This window comes from Synchiropus splendidus, chromosome 15 (genome assembly GCF_027744825.2).
Source record: "Synchiropus splendidus isolate RoL2022-P1 chromosome 15, RoL_Sspl_1.0, whole genome shotgun sequence".
NCBI classification, from domain to species: Eukaryota; Metazoa; Chordata; class Actinopteri; order Syngnathiformes; family Callionymidae; genus Synchiropus; species Synchiropus splendidus.
The window spans coordinates 7,676,528-7,696,622 of record NC_071348.1 but is presented as its reverse complement, the minus strand read 5'-3'; the positions used below and the strand labels follow the sequence as shown (position 1 = coordinate 7,696,622).

The following is a 20,095-nucleotide window of genomic DNA, read 5'->3' as shown; positions in this document are numbered from 1 at the left end:
TTTAAAGCCATTTTCCCTTTAGAAACACATGGTCTCACTCCTGAGGCATCAACTAGCAACTCTCTTCAGGTGACTTTTGCGTCCAGTTTTGAAGCGATAGGCAGCCTTCAGTGTTGCATGTTGACGCATTAGACTTGCACTTGAAACATATGACCGCGGCAAAACCTCATGCTGTGGGTGGCGATTGGAATACACGGATAAGGAAAACCTTTTCTCTCTATTGAAACTCCTACGCGTCAACATGCTTCACAGAAGGATGACGTCGATGTCAACGTAGTACATAAAAAGCCACTAAACAAGACTCACTATTTGGCCAACTTAAACCTGCTCGACTTACGTCGCCCCGTACTTACGACCACGGCCAGCAGATGCTTTTTTTTTATTATTCAGTGCCTGGCAACGCGTACGACGGTTACGGCAGCACTCACCCTCACAGCCATCTACCACTACAGTAGCATCTATAACCCTTGCGTTGGCTATTTTGAATGACTTACGTCCAATCCGACTTACGACCGGTTCATCGGAACCGATCCCGGTCAAGGCTGTTCACGAATTCAACAGTCTGACGGCCGAGGGGAAGAAGCTGTTCCTGTGACGGGAGGTTCTGGTCTGGATGGACCGCAGCCTCCTGCCAGAGGGAAGAGGAACAAACAGTCCATGCCCAGGGTGAGAAGGGTCAGCTCTGATCCGACCTGCACGTCTCTGGGTCCTGGAGACATACAGGTCCTGAAGAGGTGGCAGACTGCAACCGATCACCTTCTCAGCAGAACGTACGATGCGCTGCAGTCTGCTCTTGTCCCTGGAGGTGGCACTGTTGAATGTTATATATTTAATCATGTTGCTCCTGATGTGCAAAGACAGGGGCGCAGACTTTTAGCTAGGAGGGCGACTGGGTGTCTGCAAAACATAAAAAAATAGATGCTGCGATATAACAACGTAATCTGTAATACGCTCATAGAATTGGATGCCCATTTTTTTTGTTTTGCAGACACCCAGACGTCCTCCTTGCTAAAACCTTGCAGGGGCATCAATATTCGCCTCCAAATTTTTCGCAATTTCGTACTGTTTATTCACATCGCCTTTGGTGCGCAAGAACCATTGGGTACGAGACGATGTTGACTTTAGTATTAGTATTAGTATTTTATGGTTCTGGTACGGGCATGGTGCATTTTCCTGCTGCTTCCTTGCTTAAAGATAAAACATCAACAATGCTGCTGTCGCTGAATGTCGGTAACAAATGTTTAGTTTGCCAGGGAGCAATGTTTTGGTTCAGAAGCATTTGTAGCGCTCATCATTTGGCTTGCACGTTGAAGGCGAACCTGTCTCTGCTCGTCCAATTTGTCGCTGGACCCCATGTCGCTTCCTCTGATCAGCCGATTGTCATGCTCCGCCACACTTGGCCCGGCCACTGAGCTATTTGGACCACCGTCAGGGTCGGGGAGAAAATATGGCAAGCAATTAGAAAGCAGTCGGCAGTTAAGAAGAGGAAGCATCACAGCAGGCTTTACAGGAGGTTCACAGAAGATGCGTGCTCCAGCATATGATCCTTGCATAAGAGCCGACACTCGGTGAATTTTAATTAGCTCTTGCTGTAACGCCTCAGCGTGTGCGGCCTCGGTCACTGCTGAGAGTTCCAGTTGGATAATAATCTACATGAGCATCAGCTTCCCGGGTAAACAAATGTTCAGCTTTAAAACTGGGTGTGCGGTGCGCGTGGGATTTGGCTTATTTTTGTGCGGCTGCTGGACAGAAAAATGAGAGCGGTGAATCGCCCCCCCACCCCCAAAAAAAAAAAAAAAGAGTCTTGGCTTTGAGTACGGCAGGCACCTGCCTGGAAAGAATACATAATGATATCACTCCAAACTGCAGGCTCCTCTCAAATGAAGTGTTTGTATTGCGCTCAGGAAAGTGAAGAGGTTCAGACTGTTCTCAAAAGGCTTCTTCAGGACCCCCTTATGGTTTGACATACTTCAATGTAAATTGAATGTAAACTTAAAGCAGTTATAAGAGGGATGTTGCAGGCTACCTGATAATCATTGGATTAGCACTGAGAAGCTAAAAAAAAAAACAAAAAAACAAGTCATCTTTACATCGTGATTCTGTAAGGGTCCAAACAATGATTGTGGAGTTCTGCTCTGTGACGCTTTTTACATCAAAGCTGGGGAGAATTCCGCTGATTTAACAGAAAGCCAGCCTGTTTTGTATTTGCCTCAGCTGCACAGGAACACACCAAACTTTCATTTAGTGTGCTCAGGACTTGTTCTAGTCTTGGGCTTGTTTTTGCTGAACTTCCATTCTGGCGCCCGCAATTGATTTGCTGACTTGAGATTTTTGTCATGTTGCATTTGTTTGTTGAATTTGTTGTTGATGGGCATTTATATCGATGCAGCGGATTCATGCGGAGTGAAGAGAAAATGTTTGTGTGTCTGTGTGAGTTCCATTCAGTCAAACCTGAAGACAGATCTTTAATACGTGCAAACTTGTGATGCCACTGGGGGGACATTTTTCTGAGGTGAGGAACAAAGGAGAATGCAGACGAGGGTACGGAGAAGCCAGAAAGGGAGGAAGCCTGGGTGTGACACATGATATCCAGTGTTTGAAGCAGGACAGGAAGAATGGAGACATTAGTGGATGGAGCAGAGACAAAGTTCGATGTTCTTTTGTGTTGAAGCCTTTGATCTATTGCTGATCCGTGATCAAAGGAAATGTAATCTGAAATTGAAAAGATGGCACACTCTTTCGCATATTCAACATTAAGTCAACTCAAGTTTTTCTCTGGCATGGTGCACAGGATTTTCCCCCAGCTGTAGGGGGCGTGGCTACATGTTGACGGAACAGGTGAAAACTCATAAGGGCTGAAATCGCAGCACAGGCAGCCGCTATATTGTTCCAGAACATGGAATTCATGGGAACACTAACAGATCCAGCTTGGTGAAGGCTGCCTTTTGCGTCCTATTCTGACGGAATCCTATATTCCTGACGTCAATATATGACGCCATGAGAGTGAGAATGTGTTGACTTGGGAGATCCCAATGTCAATCCCAAAAAGTTTGTTTTTATGGCGGTGTAACGTATTGGTAGCAGTGGCTATGCTTGTTGTTCATGTGGTTAATTTGGATCACCCATTTCCAACCATTTGAAAATATGTATTTGAACCCGATTTCTGTTCTGAGTGGATCGGGATATGCCTTCTGACTAGTGATTCTACAAGTGTTTACTTCTACTAGTATTGGTATAGGTTCATTGAGGTTTCATGAAACATATTTCAGAGATCAGTAGGTTTAAAAAAAGTGATGTGACATTCCCATGAAATAGTGCTTCAAAGTCAGGGATTGTAGTGCACAGAGTGCCACCTAGTGGTGTCAAATTGCTTACATTTTCTGAACCTCTTCATAGGGAAAAAAAGGGTTTATAGAAGGTAGTAGCACTTTGTGTGAGTTCTTGTGTGGGTTCTAACTCCACTGGAGTCTAGTAAGCTAGTAAGTACGGTGTCACCTATGTCAACGCGCACCGTGTGTTTGGCTCATCTGATGCGTGCTTTGACCGACAAGGTCCTTCTATTGATTTCATCTATAATAAAAAAGAAAAATTACATGGCTCAAGCTTCAGGATTGTGACATTTTCGAATCAGCATGACACATTATATAGCAAAGTGCCTTCTGTAGCAAACAAGCTAGACTTTATTTCATTGGAACATAGTTTTGAATGAGTTAAATATTTGTCATGTCTATTGTTGATACTGTGATACTTCAATAACGTCTAAACACAATTGTTTCTCTGTAATCTCCTGTAAAGCCGGCGATATGTGAAAATCTTCAAGCAAAGATGGTCCATCTGTGGTGCACTTTAGCGGGAAAACTGTTGCTTAATGGTTCAAACTGGTCTTCCTCCCCTCGCAAGCCTGCTAGTTACAGCATGCCAATGTTGTCGTACCTTTTTCAGACATGACTATAGTGATCTGCCTTTATTTTTGTTTGCTCTAAGGCAAGAAACCAGAACACAGGGTTCTATTGTTGATGCTTCTATGTGTCTGAATTCAACCGTTTTTCTACCTTCAGTTTGATCCATTATCTTCACCCTGCAATTCTAAGTTTCAGGTTTACGATGCAGACAAGACACACTGGTTTAGCTTAGCTGTCATCCCTGGGGTCAGACCCTCCAGGTCCACCATAAAATCGGAAGGTTGCCTGATAAAGCTTCATGGAAATCCTGCGTAATGTCATCATCCAGCCTCTGGAGTTTAGGCCCCTTATCTGGTTTGGGGCTGCCCATCTTTCATTTGCCTTTGAGGCTGTTGGGAAAATGATCAAGCTGTTGAGCCGCTAAAAGCCTCGCAGCGCGAGGTGCAGCAAGATAGCAACCCATTCCTCCACGCAGCGATATCCCTGTTCAATCTGATGCTATCAGGTGGAGATGGGATGTTATCAGTGCACCAAAAATGACGGCATCATCACCAGGGCGGCGATATTGGATTGTAATGCTCAGAATTTCCTGCGAAGCCTGAGGATCTTCAGGCAAAGATCCTCCATCTGTGGCGCATTTGGGATGTGATTCAAGGTTGCACAATCTTCCATGGCTTAGACAGTGTGGCCCTCGGGCCAAAGTTGTCACGCTACCTGTTCCTGCTGTGCGCTTTAATGAGGACAGGCATGAGAGATGATGGAGAGTCAATTACAGCCTCATGTTGGAGAGTAACAGCGCTTCACCTTTCATTACACTCCGCTGCCAATGGGCTAACTGGGCCGCATCAGTTAGCGAGGGGTAACCATGCTGAGACGGACGCACTTGGGGGTCGGTCTGCTGTGAAAGAGAGGAGCCATTTTTACCTGTCAGGTTTTCTCTTCCCATAAGATCATTGCTGTTTAATCCATTTTATTTCAATCTCACCATATATTTGTTTAAACAACAGCTTCACATTCTTCTATTCAAAAGTCTGTCCGTTATTGTTGTGACCCCCATTTCTTCCGAGCTTTTTATCATTGCGTTTGTTTTGTACTGCATTTTATTGTTTCTCCCCTAAGAATAAGACAAATGAAGCACATTTTCATAACTGCTTTATAATATGAAACAGTTGACATGTAACATAATACAAAACTTTTTAAAAACAAAACATGTTTTTTTAGAATGAATCCAAGTGCTTATGAAGTTGAAGAGAAATTATGACTTTTTGAGTACTAAAATAGAATATAAATTGCAGGCAATATGCCTTTGATATTTATGTATTTATTTAATTTTTTTTTTCTTTAAGCAACACAAATCCAAGATTTTTTTTTAGTTAATCTTTTTATTTATTCATTTGTTTTAATGTACTAAAAAGTAAATGTCATCCCTTGATATCTCTTAATAAAATACATGTTCCCTGATCTCAGTTTTGTTTGGAGGGTAGGTTCTAATTAAAGATGGGTAGATGAGGCATCATGAAACAGTATCGCAGCGTCTAGAAAACAATGTCCTAATTTTTAGAGGCTACTAGACGGCGCTCTAGGCTTAGAAATGATGTGACGTTGCACTGAATCAGCTGTTCAAGTCCAAACATTTTACAGCAGACAGTGCCATCTGGTGGCCTCTGAAAATCCGGACACTGTTTCATGAAACCACATCGAGCCGTCACCAGTTCTAAAGTGAGTGCGACCCAGAAAATGACCTGTTATGACTTGCATGCAAAATGCTGAAATAGATGCGTTGAAATACTGCACACCGATAGCCGTCTAAATCCCAATTCTGTGGCTCATCGAGTCAATTCTTTTCTACTCAGCCTCGATTCTATCGTCTTGATAGATGTTCCTAGTTGTCACAGACCTCTTTTTCACTCCCCAGCCCATTGAGTACAAACCAGAGCGGAGGATTGAAACCTGACTCGGGAGTCATTTGTGATTTCTTCCCTCTTTTATCTTCAGATCCGATGGACCAAGACCGCTGGCAGCGTGTCGGACCGCTTCCAGGACTCCAGTGTCTTCAATGAGACTTTGCATATTGCAAAGATCCTGAGGACCCAGGGCGGGCGTTACTACTGCAAGGCGGAGAACGGCCTTGGTTCACCTGCCATCAAGTCCATCAGGGTGGACGTCTACTGTGAGTGTTGCTCATGGAACATCAATAAAACTGTCCGTGTCTTGCGCGCTAATCAAACTGGACGTCTTTAAAATTCTTCTTGAATAACAATCTTCCTCCTGAAAACCCGATGAACAAGTAGCAGCAGAGTGGGCTCTCACATTTAATATTGAATCCATTCAGTCCACTCTAGGACCCAGTCTGCTAAAGGATTCTCATGATTCCACGAGCAACTGAGACTCAGAGAAAGAAGCTGCACTTTCAATTAATCTTGATTCTGACTCTCAAGTTCATTCATGTATTTTTCCATCAATAGCATATAAGTGAAGCAAATATAAATGCAGAATTAAAATGCACACAATATAACATGAACTGAAATAAAAAAATGAAATGTTATTCATATGCACAAAAAGGGAAACAAATGCATGCAATTATTTTTCGAAACCCTTGTGATTGATCGGTGAGGTATCATGAAACAATGTTCTTTTTCAGAGGCCACTAGATGACGCTTTTGGTTTCGAAACAATAAGAGGTGTCATTGAATCAGTTGTTCAAGGCCAAGCATCTTACAGCCGACACCTCCATCTGGTGGCCTTTTAAAATCAGGACACTGTCTCATGAAGCCTTATCAACCCTTCAATACTGTGTCATGAAACCTCAAGCTTTGTCTGGCAATAAAATAGCTTGTCCTTTCAGACACTTTTTCCTCTTGTGCACATGTAGCTTGTATTTTAATATAGAGACCAGCACACTTGAGTTTGGACTCTAAAACACTTGAATTGAAGAACATTTTAATGTAAATTTTTATGTTAGCGTGTTATTATTAATTATTTGTTCACAAATATATTTTGGACATGTGTAAAGAGAAGTCCATTTTGACTCATGAGTCAAAGTTGAGGAGGACTTTTTTTTTTTTTTTTTTGCAGCTCTGGTTACAACTTCTGCTTCTTATGGGAACTTTGAAAGCAAGAAGGTGTGAAAGGGCTCGCAGTTCGCCTCCTTTCCTTCCTCACTGTGCTTCAGCGAATTCATCGCGGACATTAAGCAGCATGTTTTCTGCCAAAGAGAAGGTTAATACAAGCCTGCTGAGAACGTTGTTATTTTAGCTACACCGAGGTCCAAAAAAGTTTCTTCAGACAAGGCTGTTTTGAATAAGAAGTCTTCATGACGTGGACAAAAAAAGCTCCCCTTCTTCTTTCAAATAATAGTTTGTTTAATGTATATCCATGTCAGATTTATGAGCTGTTCCGCCATGAAAACATGATTTGTTTTTAGATGTTTCTGAGTTTGAAATGCCGGTCCAAGTAATTTGCCTCGCTACACTGTTTGAGATCTCTGGTTGCGTGGTGTTTTGTTCCACATCCAGCAAAAAATTCTTCGAATTTCCCTGGGGTACGGATTTAATTGATGGGTCTGTTTGCTACACGCTATTTTCGGTAGCTGGCAGACAGCATTTTAATTAGAAGGAAAACTGATGTTTCAAATGTGTGGTTAAAAGACAGGAGGCAGAGTTAGAGGAGTCAGAGAGGAAGATGGTGAGACTGTCATCGGGAGTAACCGAAGAAGGACAAGATCAGACATGAAGAATTTTGGTAGGGATGATCTAAACTTAGAGTCAGTTTTCTTTCAATTACTGCATTTCAAATGTGTCAAACTCAAGGCCCAGGGGCCACATTTGGCCCTCGGTGTAAACTTCACCAATCCCACTCTGCACATAAAGCTGTAAATTGTATTTGTAATTTTACAGTTTCATCTTATCAGAGGTAGTTTGGGTCACACTTCACAGTATGCTACAATAAATAAAGTACTTATTCATAGATATATTAACAACATGTTGCCCTGTAATCTGCTTCTGTTTGATCTGTTATTATTATTAGTATTACTAGTAGTATACATTTTCAAGCCCTTTTATTTCAAGCATTCTTCGTCTAACATGTCTTCATTGTCCAAACCGTGAGTCTTGCCTCCCTCCTCTCTGACTCCACATAAGCCAAAACCTTGTGAAATGACATGGAACCATGTGATCATCGCAAAGATGTATTTGTCATTGAAAAGTCCAACCAGCAGCAGAACCAGCTGCAAGTCAGATTTATCAAATTTACCGGAGAAAAAAAAATGATAAAATTGTACTTTGTGAATAGAATTCGGAATAAAATTAATGTAATAAAACAATGTCAAAATATCGTAAAATAAAATGACATTTTTTATTTTCGAAATAAACTAGATAGATAGATAGATAGTTAGATACTTTATTGATCTCTGAAGAGAAATTCCCATTTCCAGCAGCATGACAGGTGGAAACATAAGAGCAAGTAAAAAAAAAAAAAAACAATGCTACAATGAGACAGGAAATTAAAATAAAAATTAAAATAAATAACAACAGTTCAGCATGTGAATGTGTGTGTGTCACGAACTAAAGTGCACGTGTGTCTTTGGTGTGAGTGTGTAGTGAGTCTAGAGTGTATTTGTCCATTTTACACTTTTTTTACGAATTACAAATTTTTATTTTTAATTTTTACAAATTTACAAATTTTACACAAGATATCGTAAAATAAAATGACATTTATTATTTTCGAAATAAACTAAATAAGATATATGTAAAGTGTAAATGAAAGTATTGTGATAAAAACGTTTTGAATTAATTTTTAAAAACGCTTCGATAGTTGCTTTCATAAACAGTCTTTACTCTTTTTCTTTTCAAAACTTTTCCCTACTTGGTGACTATCACAAATTCGCAGCTGACAAGTAAATATTATGACACTCCTTCCACCATATGTGGCAAATGTGGTAAAACTGAGCATCTTGCGGCCCTCTAGGGGGCGCTCAAGGCCCAACCGTAGGTTGAGAATCACCCCTATAGAGTTTCCCTTCCACTCCCGCCGCCTGGCTTCTGTCACCCGTCACCCCTGACAGTGGTCTCCACCCATTCATCACCCTCATAACTGGTTAAATTCGCACCATGGTTCTTCCATTCTCTTCTTTTCACTGCTAGGTCCACCTAGTATTACGTTGACTGAAATCAAAGACTTTGAAAAGAAGGTTGGAAGAATTGAAAGACGATGAATTCATGGCACTAAGTGAGCGCTCCCACCCGCAGGAGCTCATATTACTTCCCCCGCCTGCTCAAAGCTCCCACATTTACAAAGCCTGGAAGTCCATCAAAGCACTTTTCACACCTGCTGACACGTCAAGAGTGTTGGTCCGCTCTTCGGTCTGCAGGGACGGTCCAGAGAAAAGTTAATAAAGAATCCTGCCAAACTCCACATGATCGATTGTGCGCATAAAGACGTTCATTTCTTCGCTCCTACCGGCGAGGCTTTTTAGTGTTTTCATTTTGCTGCTGCATCTCATGTTTCTTTGAGTTTATAGTGGAGGGGGCGCTCGGGTGGAGGGTTGTGTGGGGGCTGATTATTGCATACTCAAGTACTTCATTGACCAGTGTTGAGTCGATAATTCTACAGAGACTGGAGTCTCTAATCGTCTAAGTGTGCGAACACTTTAGAGGATGAGGCCTTTAGATGCATAGTAACATGCATCTAAAAATGGCACTGAATTCATAATGCTAACAAATGAAGTATTGTTCACTTCAGTAGGTTTTAATATGGTGTCTGAAAATGCTGTTGTTAGAGTTTTAGGATCGCTCTTGTTGGGTGGTCAGGAGGCGGTCGACGTTGCGCATGCAAGGGAGATGTTTTTGGCTGAAACGATATATTTATTTCGCTATATTACACTGTTGACTTTAAACCCGCCCCCATGCCGATGGACCTATTTTTTTAGCGTGGCATGACGGAAGTGAGGAGTAACCAGTCGTGATAACTCAAGATAAACTAGAAAACATTTCAGAATGGAGTCTCCTTCAATGCTTCTAAACAATATATATTCCGACCCACTTTGGTTTCTGCATAGAATTAACTGGCGTGGTCAACAAATGAAAGCTCCTTAGCGTTTCCAGATTCTGTTTGCTAAAATGAGTGTTTCCGTCTCTTTTGCTGACATGCTTTGCTTTCATATACCACAATTAAAAGGAATATTTTGTGTTGATATTTAAACCTTATTCATATTTCAATTAGCCAGAATGTATTCATACAATTTTCATTTTTTTTTCTCTGCATTTGATGTTCACATCCTATTGGCGCGGCTTTGTAGTAAGCTAACCAGTATGTTGACCATTTAAACTGGCTGTTTTAAAGTGTGGACTCACTGAGAATAATATCATCTAGTTGCCAGCAAAACCAGCCTCCTCTGGCTGTGAGATCAAAGATTGGTCGACGTTCCAACAGCCTCTCCCTTTGGGTTTTGTCAACGTTGAAAAATAAATATAATCCTTGTTACTGGCTAACGTTCTCCAGATGGATCTAAATACAATACAGGACTGAATGGCGAAATGCCCATTGCTTCTCGTGGGTGGTAACCTTTTCTCACTCCTCCTTGTTTCCTCCTACAAGGTCATCTTTAGTTTTTTTCCAACACTGTTTGCAGTTTGTTACTACTGTAGAGACACAATTAGCATTGCTTTGTTCCGATTGACTTTAGAATGAATGTTGTTGAGCAAAAAGAACTTGAAAAGCAATCCTTGAAAATGTATTAACACAAAAAAAAAGCACTTTTATTCCGTTGAATATGAGAGGAGAGCAAAAGTAAAATTCTGAATTGAATTCGAAATGAAATAATAATAATAATAATAATAATAATAATAATAATAATCTGATTTTTGTCCAAATGTCTTTTTGTCAATCAAAATAAATAAATAAAAATAGTGAAGAAATACCTTATGATATCAGATCAATTTTTACGTGTTTTATCGAGAGTTCTGTAGCCAAGATATTCACATAAACATAATATAATTTAAGATTTATATTCAGAGTTTGTATAAAAAATTATCATTACATCAAATAATATGCAATAAAACAACATATTTCGAACACAAAATGGAATGGCATAATTAAACTTTCACCTATGTGAGTCTCAAAATATATAATTCTTTATAGCATTTGTTTTCTTCTGGCCATCAGTCTGTGGGTTTGACAGCTTCTAAGGTTAGTCACAAAATGCAATGTGGCCCCTTGGATGCAATTGCCCTTAGTGGAACTGAATGATGTGAAAGCTATCAATAAGGGCATATGATGCTCATAATTCAGATGGTTTCTTGTGGCGTCCCTCAAGGGTCAATTCTTGGACCTACAAGAATTGACCCTTGGCACAAGGGTCACTGTGGAACAGCGTCACCAAAGACATTTTGCTTTCTAATGATTCAAATGGATTTTCGTCTTGATTTTAAAATGACAATGACTGAAAATATTTCTGCAAATGAAAATATATTTCCAAATTTGTGAATTTGATTTACTAGCAGTCTTATGGAGGAAAAATAAGAAAGAAAAATATAGGAATCATCAGATGACTACGACACTTAGCAACAAAAGGTAAGACATATTCACTTAAGAAGCACATTGATGTACGTTATTTGTCTTACCACAATCACTTTAGAAGATTTTTTAAGGCATTTTCACCCCATAAACGGGTCATTGGTCACCCGTCACATTGAGATTTTATGTTATTAGTCTGTCTTTCATTGTTGTTTTCCAGCTTTTGTGTGCATGTCTCTGGTTCTTTCTTTATTTTTATTTTTATTTTTTGTAAATACTTCTCAATCCAATAGTAAATCAATGTTAAATGTTATCCGCATGCTACGTAAAAAAAGAATTAGTACATAATGCAAAATAAATTACAAATTAAAGGTCAATTCCAACTTCCAGAATCCCATCACAGAATTCTATTCTCCCCGAAATGCCACCTCAATTTATTCCCACATCCAGAAGAACTCCCGCGTCAGCTCGCAGAAACAGGCAGTTTGTCAACTCGCTGGAGTTTTCGTGTACATTTTCAGTTATTAATTCATTCCCTTAAACTATGTGGGCTTTCTTCCAGATTGTTTTGAAAGTTTGAAAGTTTGAGCAACTTTATTTTAGACCATCCAATAGGCAGTGTACAATAGATGATGGCGAATTTTCCGGAAGAGAGAAGAAAACACTTATTTTGTTCTTATTTATGGTAATATTCCACAGACAATATAAATCATGTGTGCTCCGTGAGCAGGCTCCTGGATGTCAGTGACTGTGAAATAGAAGGAATCAGATGGTCTATTTATTGCGGGAAAACAAACCACTGGGCCGTATAGATGAGTGAAGTTTCCGCAGCGAAGGCTTGCCTGTTAAATACAATGCAACTTTTAAACGTCGGAATTCTGCCCAGTGCTGACCTGCTTTCTCTTGGCTTTGATGAAGCAAATGCTGTTTTGTCTGTCAGCAGCATTTAGTGAACTGTTAGTTGTGTTTTTCACAGCCGGGTTTCAGTCCATATGTGTTCATGCATGCGAGGTGGAACAAAAATAGCTGCCTGCTGGGTTGAGGAACATACTTATGCATGAGCACACACTCCACCAGCGATGTGCAGACACACACACACACACACTAGTCGCAGGCTTAACTTGTCATGGCGCACGCCTACACAGCTGAGCGACACTGTTAGGGGTTAGACTTGAGTAAGTGAGTCTGCTTTGTATTTGCCTTCCATCAGTGGAGTTCATGAAGGAGCACAGATACTAAGCATCAGTGAATGGTGTTTGTTCAGCGCTGCTGCTGCCGCTGTTGTACCGGTGATACTGTCTCATCTAGTGATTCTGTTGACACAACAAACCAGGAATGTTTCAAAGAAAGATTTTTGATGAATTAAAAACAAATATATTTAAACGTCTGAGGCCATGGTTCTCGACCGGAATAAGGTGGTTTGCTCTCTCCGGGTCGGTGGAGAGTTCTTGCCCCAAGTGGTGGAGTTTAAGTATCTCGGGGTCTTGTTCTCGAGTGAGGGAAAAGGGGAGCGTGAGATTGATAGACGGGTTGGTGCAGCGGCAGCAGTGATGCGGTCGCTGTATCGGACCGTCGTGGTGAAGAGGGAGCTGAGTCACAAGATGAAGCTCTCGATTTACCGATCGATCTACGTTCCCACCCTCACCTATGGTCACCAGCTTTGGGTCATGACCGAAAGGATGAGATCGCGGATACAAGCGGCTGAGATGAGTTTCCTCCGCAGGGTGGCTGGGCGCACCCTTAGAGATAGAGTGAGGAGTTTGGTCGTCCGGGAGGAGCTCGGGGTGGAGCCGCTGCTCCTCCACATCCAGAGGAACCAGCTGAGGTGGCTCGGGCATCTGATCTGGATGCCCCCTGGACGCCTCCCTGGGGAGGTGTTACGGGCATGTCCTACCGGGAGGAGACCCCGGGGAAGACCCAGGACTCGCTGGAGAGACTATGTCTCCGGTCTGGCCTGGGAACGCCTCGGGATCCCCCGGGAGGAGCTGGAGGAGGTTTGTGCGGATCGGGAAGTTTGGGCTTCCTTGCTCCGAATGCTGCCTCCGCGACCCGAACCCGGATAAGCGGCAGAAGAAGGTGAAGGTGAAGGTGGAGGTGAAGGTATATATAAATGTATTTTGTATCGTGAAGTGAAGGCCTCCCGCCACTAGATGACAGTGCTGAAAGCGGCGTAGTTATAAAATGTCCAAGAATGGAAGACTATTAAAAGTACTAATAAAAGACGAGTTAAGAGAGATGCAGTTTATTTTAGATCTCTTGAATCATCTCCATTTTCTATCAGCCCGCAAACACACCATTTTTTTTTAAATGTAGCTAGCATGCACTATTTTCAGCTGAGCTCATACGTTGCAATGAAACAAATTTATGTGGAGCCAGACAGCCTGCTCCACCTCGGCCTATCAAGGCCATCCTCTCTAGTCACACCATTCCGCTTCATGTCGCCACTTAGTCCATCGCTTACAGAAACGCTGCGTCTATAATGTCGCCCTGATGCCCTCGGAGCTTCCGAGATGAACGATATAGCACTGACTTATCGGGAATATACACCGTCAGAGACTCGGAAATAAACATGTCATAAATTGCTGACCGAGCCTTTAGCTCATTTTCATCTTTATTGCTGATGCTTGTGCTGTTTACAGACATTTATGAGCCTCGGAGAGTCAGAGTCCTGGTAGTATATTTTCCTATATGCACGGAGCAATGAATTGTAATCATGGGAGAGCGTATTGACTTGTCCAGATTGGATGTAGTCAATACTTGAGGCTTGAGTGATGACACAAGCTGGTTTACACATGGACGTTACCCAGAGGTGTTGTTGGTGGCCACTCTCTGCTATTATACATCACCAGTCTCAACTCCTGAGGTTTGGTGTGACAAACTATAGACATAACTATATTAGGCAAATGTATAATTCTAGTTCATAGAATACATTTTTCCATATATATTTACATATTTATTTCTGAATGTTGCCACACAGAGTGTTGACCGTGGGGGAAAAAAAGAACCTGCATGTGGGTAGAAAACACGTCATCGGGAATTCAAAGGCTTAAGAAGAAAGTCTGTAGATTCCAGTCAGGAAGAGGCACATGAAGGTATATAGTTAACCATGTCATACATCCATACACTTTTTACTGTTTACAAATCATGAAGCATTAAAATATCAGGTGCCACAAATCCATATCCAAATATATAATGCATAGATCAAATACACAAACATAGTGATGGGCTGGTGAGGCTTCTTGAAGCAGTGTCCTTACGTTCAGAGTTCAATGGGTGGTGCTCTTTACTCAAGATTTTACATTGCAATAGTCATGAGTGAATATCCCAAGGCTATCGACAAGAGAGTGCCATCTAGTGGACACTCATTTCATCTGCCTCCGCGACAAAACTTGCTCCTCAATAAGGTTCTTATGCATTTCACATTGACAACTGTTTTTGTCCTGCAGAAGGCAGTGCTTTTCTGGACTGTCCAACATGTTCAGGTCTGGGTTACGATAAGGGGCAGTGCTCCATATGCTTCAGATCTTACTTTTTTTTTTTTTTTTTTTTTACAGATTTTGCCCCATGTTAATCCTAACCCCAGTTGTCCATTTTGCAACACAGCCTCACTCCCATGGTGTAATATATTGATGTTGGGAAAGTGGACTTTCGCGTCCTACACTGATGCCGAAGGCAGCCTTCAGCGTGGCATGTTGACGCATTATCCTTTCAAATGAAGCACCTGTTCCACATATCGCGACATATCCTGATGCCGTGGGCAGCATATCTTGTTAAAAAAAAAACAAAAAAAACTCAACAGATTCATTGTAGTCACGTGCCACTCAGAAGGCTGCCTTCAGCGTCCATATAGGACGCAAAAGTCCATTTTCCCAACATCAAATATCTCACACCATGGGAGTGAAGATGTGTTGGCAAGACACAGAGAAAGTTCCATTGCCTGGCTACACTTAACAGACAGCAAGTAAGCCAGTGATCCATGACATTTTTGCTGGCATCTTTCTGATGCCTCAACAAATCCACTAAATGTATGGAAAACCAGCTGTAAATGAGGATGTTTCACTTGTTACAGAGCAACATGTACTTATCATTTTCCCTTTCAATACATTATTTACTAGCAAAGGCTTCATAAATCAAATACCAGGTTATAACCACGGTAGTTTTTCATTCTCTCCCTGCACAAGTAAGTGATTTGCCGCAACCACTGTGCTGTATTGATCACAGTGTACTTTCATGGCAATAGCTAAGGATTTATAGCAATACCTACGTGGTATTTAGACGTACTTTGGGTGAAATGCAAAGAGAGCAGACATTTAAGTGCTTTTGGATATAAACACCCTGTTGTGATAAATGGTGTGATATACCCGAGTGCAGCTATCTGAGCGTTGTTTAAATCGAAAGAGAATGACTAAGCACGTTTTGTGTACATTATGTAAAAGGTGCCGCTTGTCTGGTTAATGGGGGTTCAACTTTTCAGCAACCGGCCATTATTCTTTCAAGGATTTTCTTCAGTAGCGACCAGAATAGTTGCTCCTCACTTCATCAGTTTTATCAGTGTGGTCACCGACGTTTTTCATTGAGGAAGTTTCAGTGACCGGCGACATCTATACTTAGACTTGTTTAACCTTTTCTAAAGTCATGAACGAGGCTTAAAGACTTCCCGTCGGCGAAACAAAGACGTCGTCGCTTATCGCTGCTGGAGTGATCTCAGGAATATAGTGCAGTTTGTAACATAAACTGGAACACTCAGGTGCTTATACAGCGAGAAAGTCTTTGTCAGGGCTGCACTGAAATGCATGCACTATTTTTACTTCTTAAGCTGTCTGATCTCCACAAACTCACAGGAGAAATGGCTCGCCGCAAAATGATCCACTTATGAATCGCCTGCTGCTACTTACCTTTTTCTTCAGAGCTGTACTTTGTAAATCCTATTGTTTCCTGCTCCAAACTGCCGATGGAAGCAGGACTAAAGCAAGTCAAAGTATAGAATTTACTCATGGAATTATAAGTCACCACACACAGAGACCACCGACACAGATTAGCCACACATATAGGAATTTTCATCCATCCTTAAACGTTCTCCCAGGGTGTCAAATCTTAAGCAGTTCTACGTCGAAGTTGATGGTACATGCATGTTTCAGTGGAGTCGATGGTTGAAAATTTCTTGGTAAATATACGAAGTTAATAGGTCAGATAAGTATGTAACGTGTGTGAAACTCATGGTCATTTGAGGTGCCAAGTGATATGAACTTGAACATTGAGAGCGCCACACCATAGTTTATCCCTAATTCCACCACTGTTTAATTTTTTTTTTTTACATGACACGCTGCCTATTGTAGGTCGTGCAATGGCAACTAGACAAATGTGTTATTTTTGGTCTCGGGTGTTGGTCTTGCTCTCTGCCCTCCTTGCCATTGGTCTTGACTCAACCCACTCTCTGTGTTTCAATGGAGTAAAAATGTCAACACGTAGTTAAACGGGTGAAACGCTCATTTATTGATGCATATTTTTCGCTATAATTGACTAGACATATCTCGGGCTGATTTTTGCATGATGGTAAATAGCTGTACCGTACATACTGTATCAGCCAGTCATGATGCATAGTCAGACCAGACCATGCTTGGCTAAAAAAACCTGCTTGACAAATATCATTTTTCTGTGATAGAAATGTCTTTGTGTGGTAGAAAGTGGCACTCATTTTTTTTTTCACCGGAAAAAAAGGCTGATCCCTGAAGCACCTCTGTCCATATAGATGAAAGCCTAATGTGCCAACAAGCAACGCTGAAAGATGTAAGGTGCATCGACATAAGATGACATTTTCCACTTGCTTAATGTCAGTATATTACGCCATTGCAGCGACAACAGGTTGCTTGTCTCTGTACCATGGATGGAGACACGGCTTCTTCGCATAGAAAGAAAACAGTCGCCCTATTCGTTGCTTATAAGAACTTTTCCCCATTTGCTGTGATGTTTTCCTCATTGTTTACTTTCTGATGAATAATAAAAGATTCGCCCTTCTTTGGGACGTCTTAAATTGGTTTGTCATAGTTCTGACAACGCACACAAAGTGTATGAGGAAGCATGACTCAGAATGTGGATCAAAGTTAAGCAGTTGCGAACCCAGATAAACGATAGCAAACTAGCAAACAATGGAGGAAATCTCTGCAAAGTTAGGCCTTCTTTTAAAGTTCAACATTACCATATTCAAAGGCCAAAGTGCTAACATTTAACTCTGGAACTTCCTTGTAGACCATGGTATTTTTCCATGCGCTCATTTGGGAGTTTTCCAGCTATTATTATTTGTCTATTTTGACATATAGAGCTTAAATAAACGAAGACACCCTGAACTGTGTTCCGTGCGTGTTGATATTTCTCTGGAGCTAATGCCAGCTGAGCATGGCGACCTTTACGGTGAACTTCATTATTCACCTTCATGGTTCCTTTTACAGTTTGCCACCTCATGTTCCATTCATTTTTGCCAAGTGAGGACGGCATATTCCAGACGATCACAAGGCCGAGAGTGCATGTCACAGGCAGTAATTGCAGAAATCGCAGGAATAAAAACCACAGATGTGACTTTTTTTTCCACGGGTCAGGGTCAAGGATCCCGGTGGTAAATAGATAAATGGTTGGAGACTAGCTCAAATTGCAGAAAAAGCAACAAGCGAGTGCTGAAGAAAGAGAAGGAACAAAACAGAAGACTTGAAGCGGTGGATAGCAACTGCTTTCAAGTGGGCTTTGGCATCCCATGTTGGCACCAAAGGCAGCTTTCTACGTTGTATATTGACACATACATGCTTCAGTGGCATACGTTTCCCCTCTAGAATCACCACTATTTTAATGTTGCTCTCACATGATGTTTACTCTATATGGCAGAAGGAACCTAAGCTAAAGGTGCTATAAATACCAAGTGCAAGGAGGGACACCTCATGGCTTCTTCACCCGAGCCCGAACCTGCGTCTTTCTTTTGCGTGACGTGCCGCCGCCCACGGTATCAGGATATGCCATGGAATGCCTAATGCATCATCATGCGACACAGAGGGCTGACTTGGAAATTTCCAATTGCAAATAGTCACCATTTGACAGATGGGAAATGAGAATGTGTTGTTGAATGAAATTGACTTTAAATCTTATTACATGGCTTTCTACGAAAACCAGCAAATATCAGCATTTTTTTTTTTTTTTGCATGATGGAACCCCGCTGCGAAGCAGTTGTGTAGATCATCATTCGTCCACGAGGACAAGATCATTAGTCGGAATCCAGAAACCGACTTGGTGTCGCTAATGGGTGGATTCTCTCGGCTGCTGTTCAGTGTCCTGCTTGTTTTCTTGGGAGATGAATTAGAGACGAGATGGGCTGAGACAGTCGCAACTGTCTGAGGGAGCGAATGAAGAGGAGATTCATTACTCCTCGGCCAAACCAACCACACACATGTCGCCAGGCTGCACATAATTATTTCAACGTCTTCATCATTGGGAGGGAGGTCAAAGCCATCTGGCTCTTCATTCATCACACACGTGTTCTACACTCACACACCTACACGCAGCCTGGGTCACTCCCAAACCAACATTATCTCTGAGGAAGATGGAGTCGGAGCATTCCCGAGTGGACGGAATGCAAAGAGAATTTCACTTCCTGTTACTCTTAACACCCGTGCCGTAAGAAAGTGCCACATTTCTAGCAGAATAGAATTTAAATGTTAAAGGTTTTTGTGTGCGACAACACACGAAAAACGTTTGGAAGCAAACCTTTTGGAAACGCTACCAAAACGGTCCGGGAACTACCAGTGAGTTTCTCTTTTCACAGTTGGAGTATTGTTCTGCAAACTCCTCCAGGTCTTCCATATTTGATGGATGCCACACTTCAAGTGTTCTGTGGGATTGACATTATTTTCCTGTGTTTTCTGGGTCATTGTGCTGCATTGAAGCCCCATGACCTTCACTGTAGGCGCAGCTTCCTGACACTAGGCACTTCATGCCTTTGGAGTTGTCTTTAGTTATCATCTGATTTCAAGACACCCAGAGCCAGAACCATCAAAGTGACTCTAATATATCTTTGACCCTCCTACATGCTGACGTTTCTTGCAAGGCTTCATTTTGTTTCCAGTGCCATGATGTGCTTGATCAAAAGAAAAAGAAGTCATTGGTCCACAGTGTTATTGTGGCTTTGTTTCATAAGTATTGGCAAACTCCAGTTGGGGTTTTTACGCCTTTTGTCTTCACAACAGGGTTGGGTTTGGAGCCAGACAGCAACTAATAGTGTGACACCATTGAACCCTATATCCCCAAGTCACCGCGGATTTGTTTGGATGTTGATCTTCATCTTCTATTTGAACGATCTTTTTTCGCAGTCCAAAATCAATTTTGCTCTTACGTCCACACACAGGACGGTTGCATGCACCTTGATGGTATTGCACACGACAGATTGTTGCCTTTAGATTGACAGACAACTCCATCCACTTCCTTTCTCCATGCTCAGTGTGACACACTCCTTGAGTCAACGTGTCTTTATGCTGTTGGCTATATTCCCCACTCCTGTTACCTTGACTCATATTGTATTATTTACATTCAGCTGACACCTGACTCATGAACTCATAAGCCCGTGTATGCTCAACGCTCCGTATGGATCCGGATACAGACAGATTTGTCTGTATTTCTGCATATTTCTACAAAGTTTATGGATG

At 41.7% G+C, this 20,095-nt stretch overlaps 1 protein-coding gene across 5 annotated transcripts in view; it reads left to right on the top strand.

The window, feature by feature from the left end:
* The window catches only part of LOC128746608 (MAM domain-containing glycosylphosphatidylinositol anchor protein 2-like), a 199,944-nt gene that overhangs the window by 69,111 nt on the left and 110,738 nt on the right, over nucleotides 1–20,095 (top strand). For all 5 annotated transcript variants that reach the window (XM_053843781.1, XM_053843779.1, XM_053843778.1 and 2 more), the window contains exon 3: nucleotides 5,898–6,072. In XM_053843781.1, coding sequence (XP_053699756.1) covers nucleotides 5,898–6,072 — 175 coding nt within the window. The remainder of the gene's footprint in view (nucleotides 1–5,897; nucleotides 6,073–20,095) is intronic.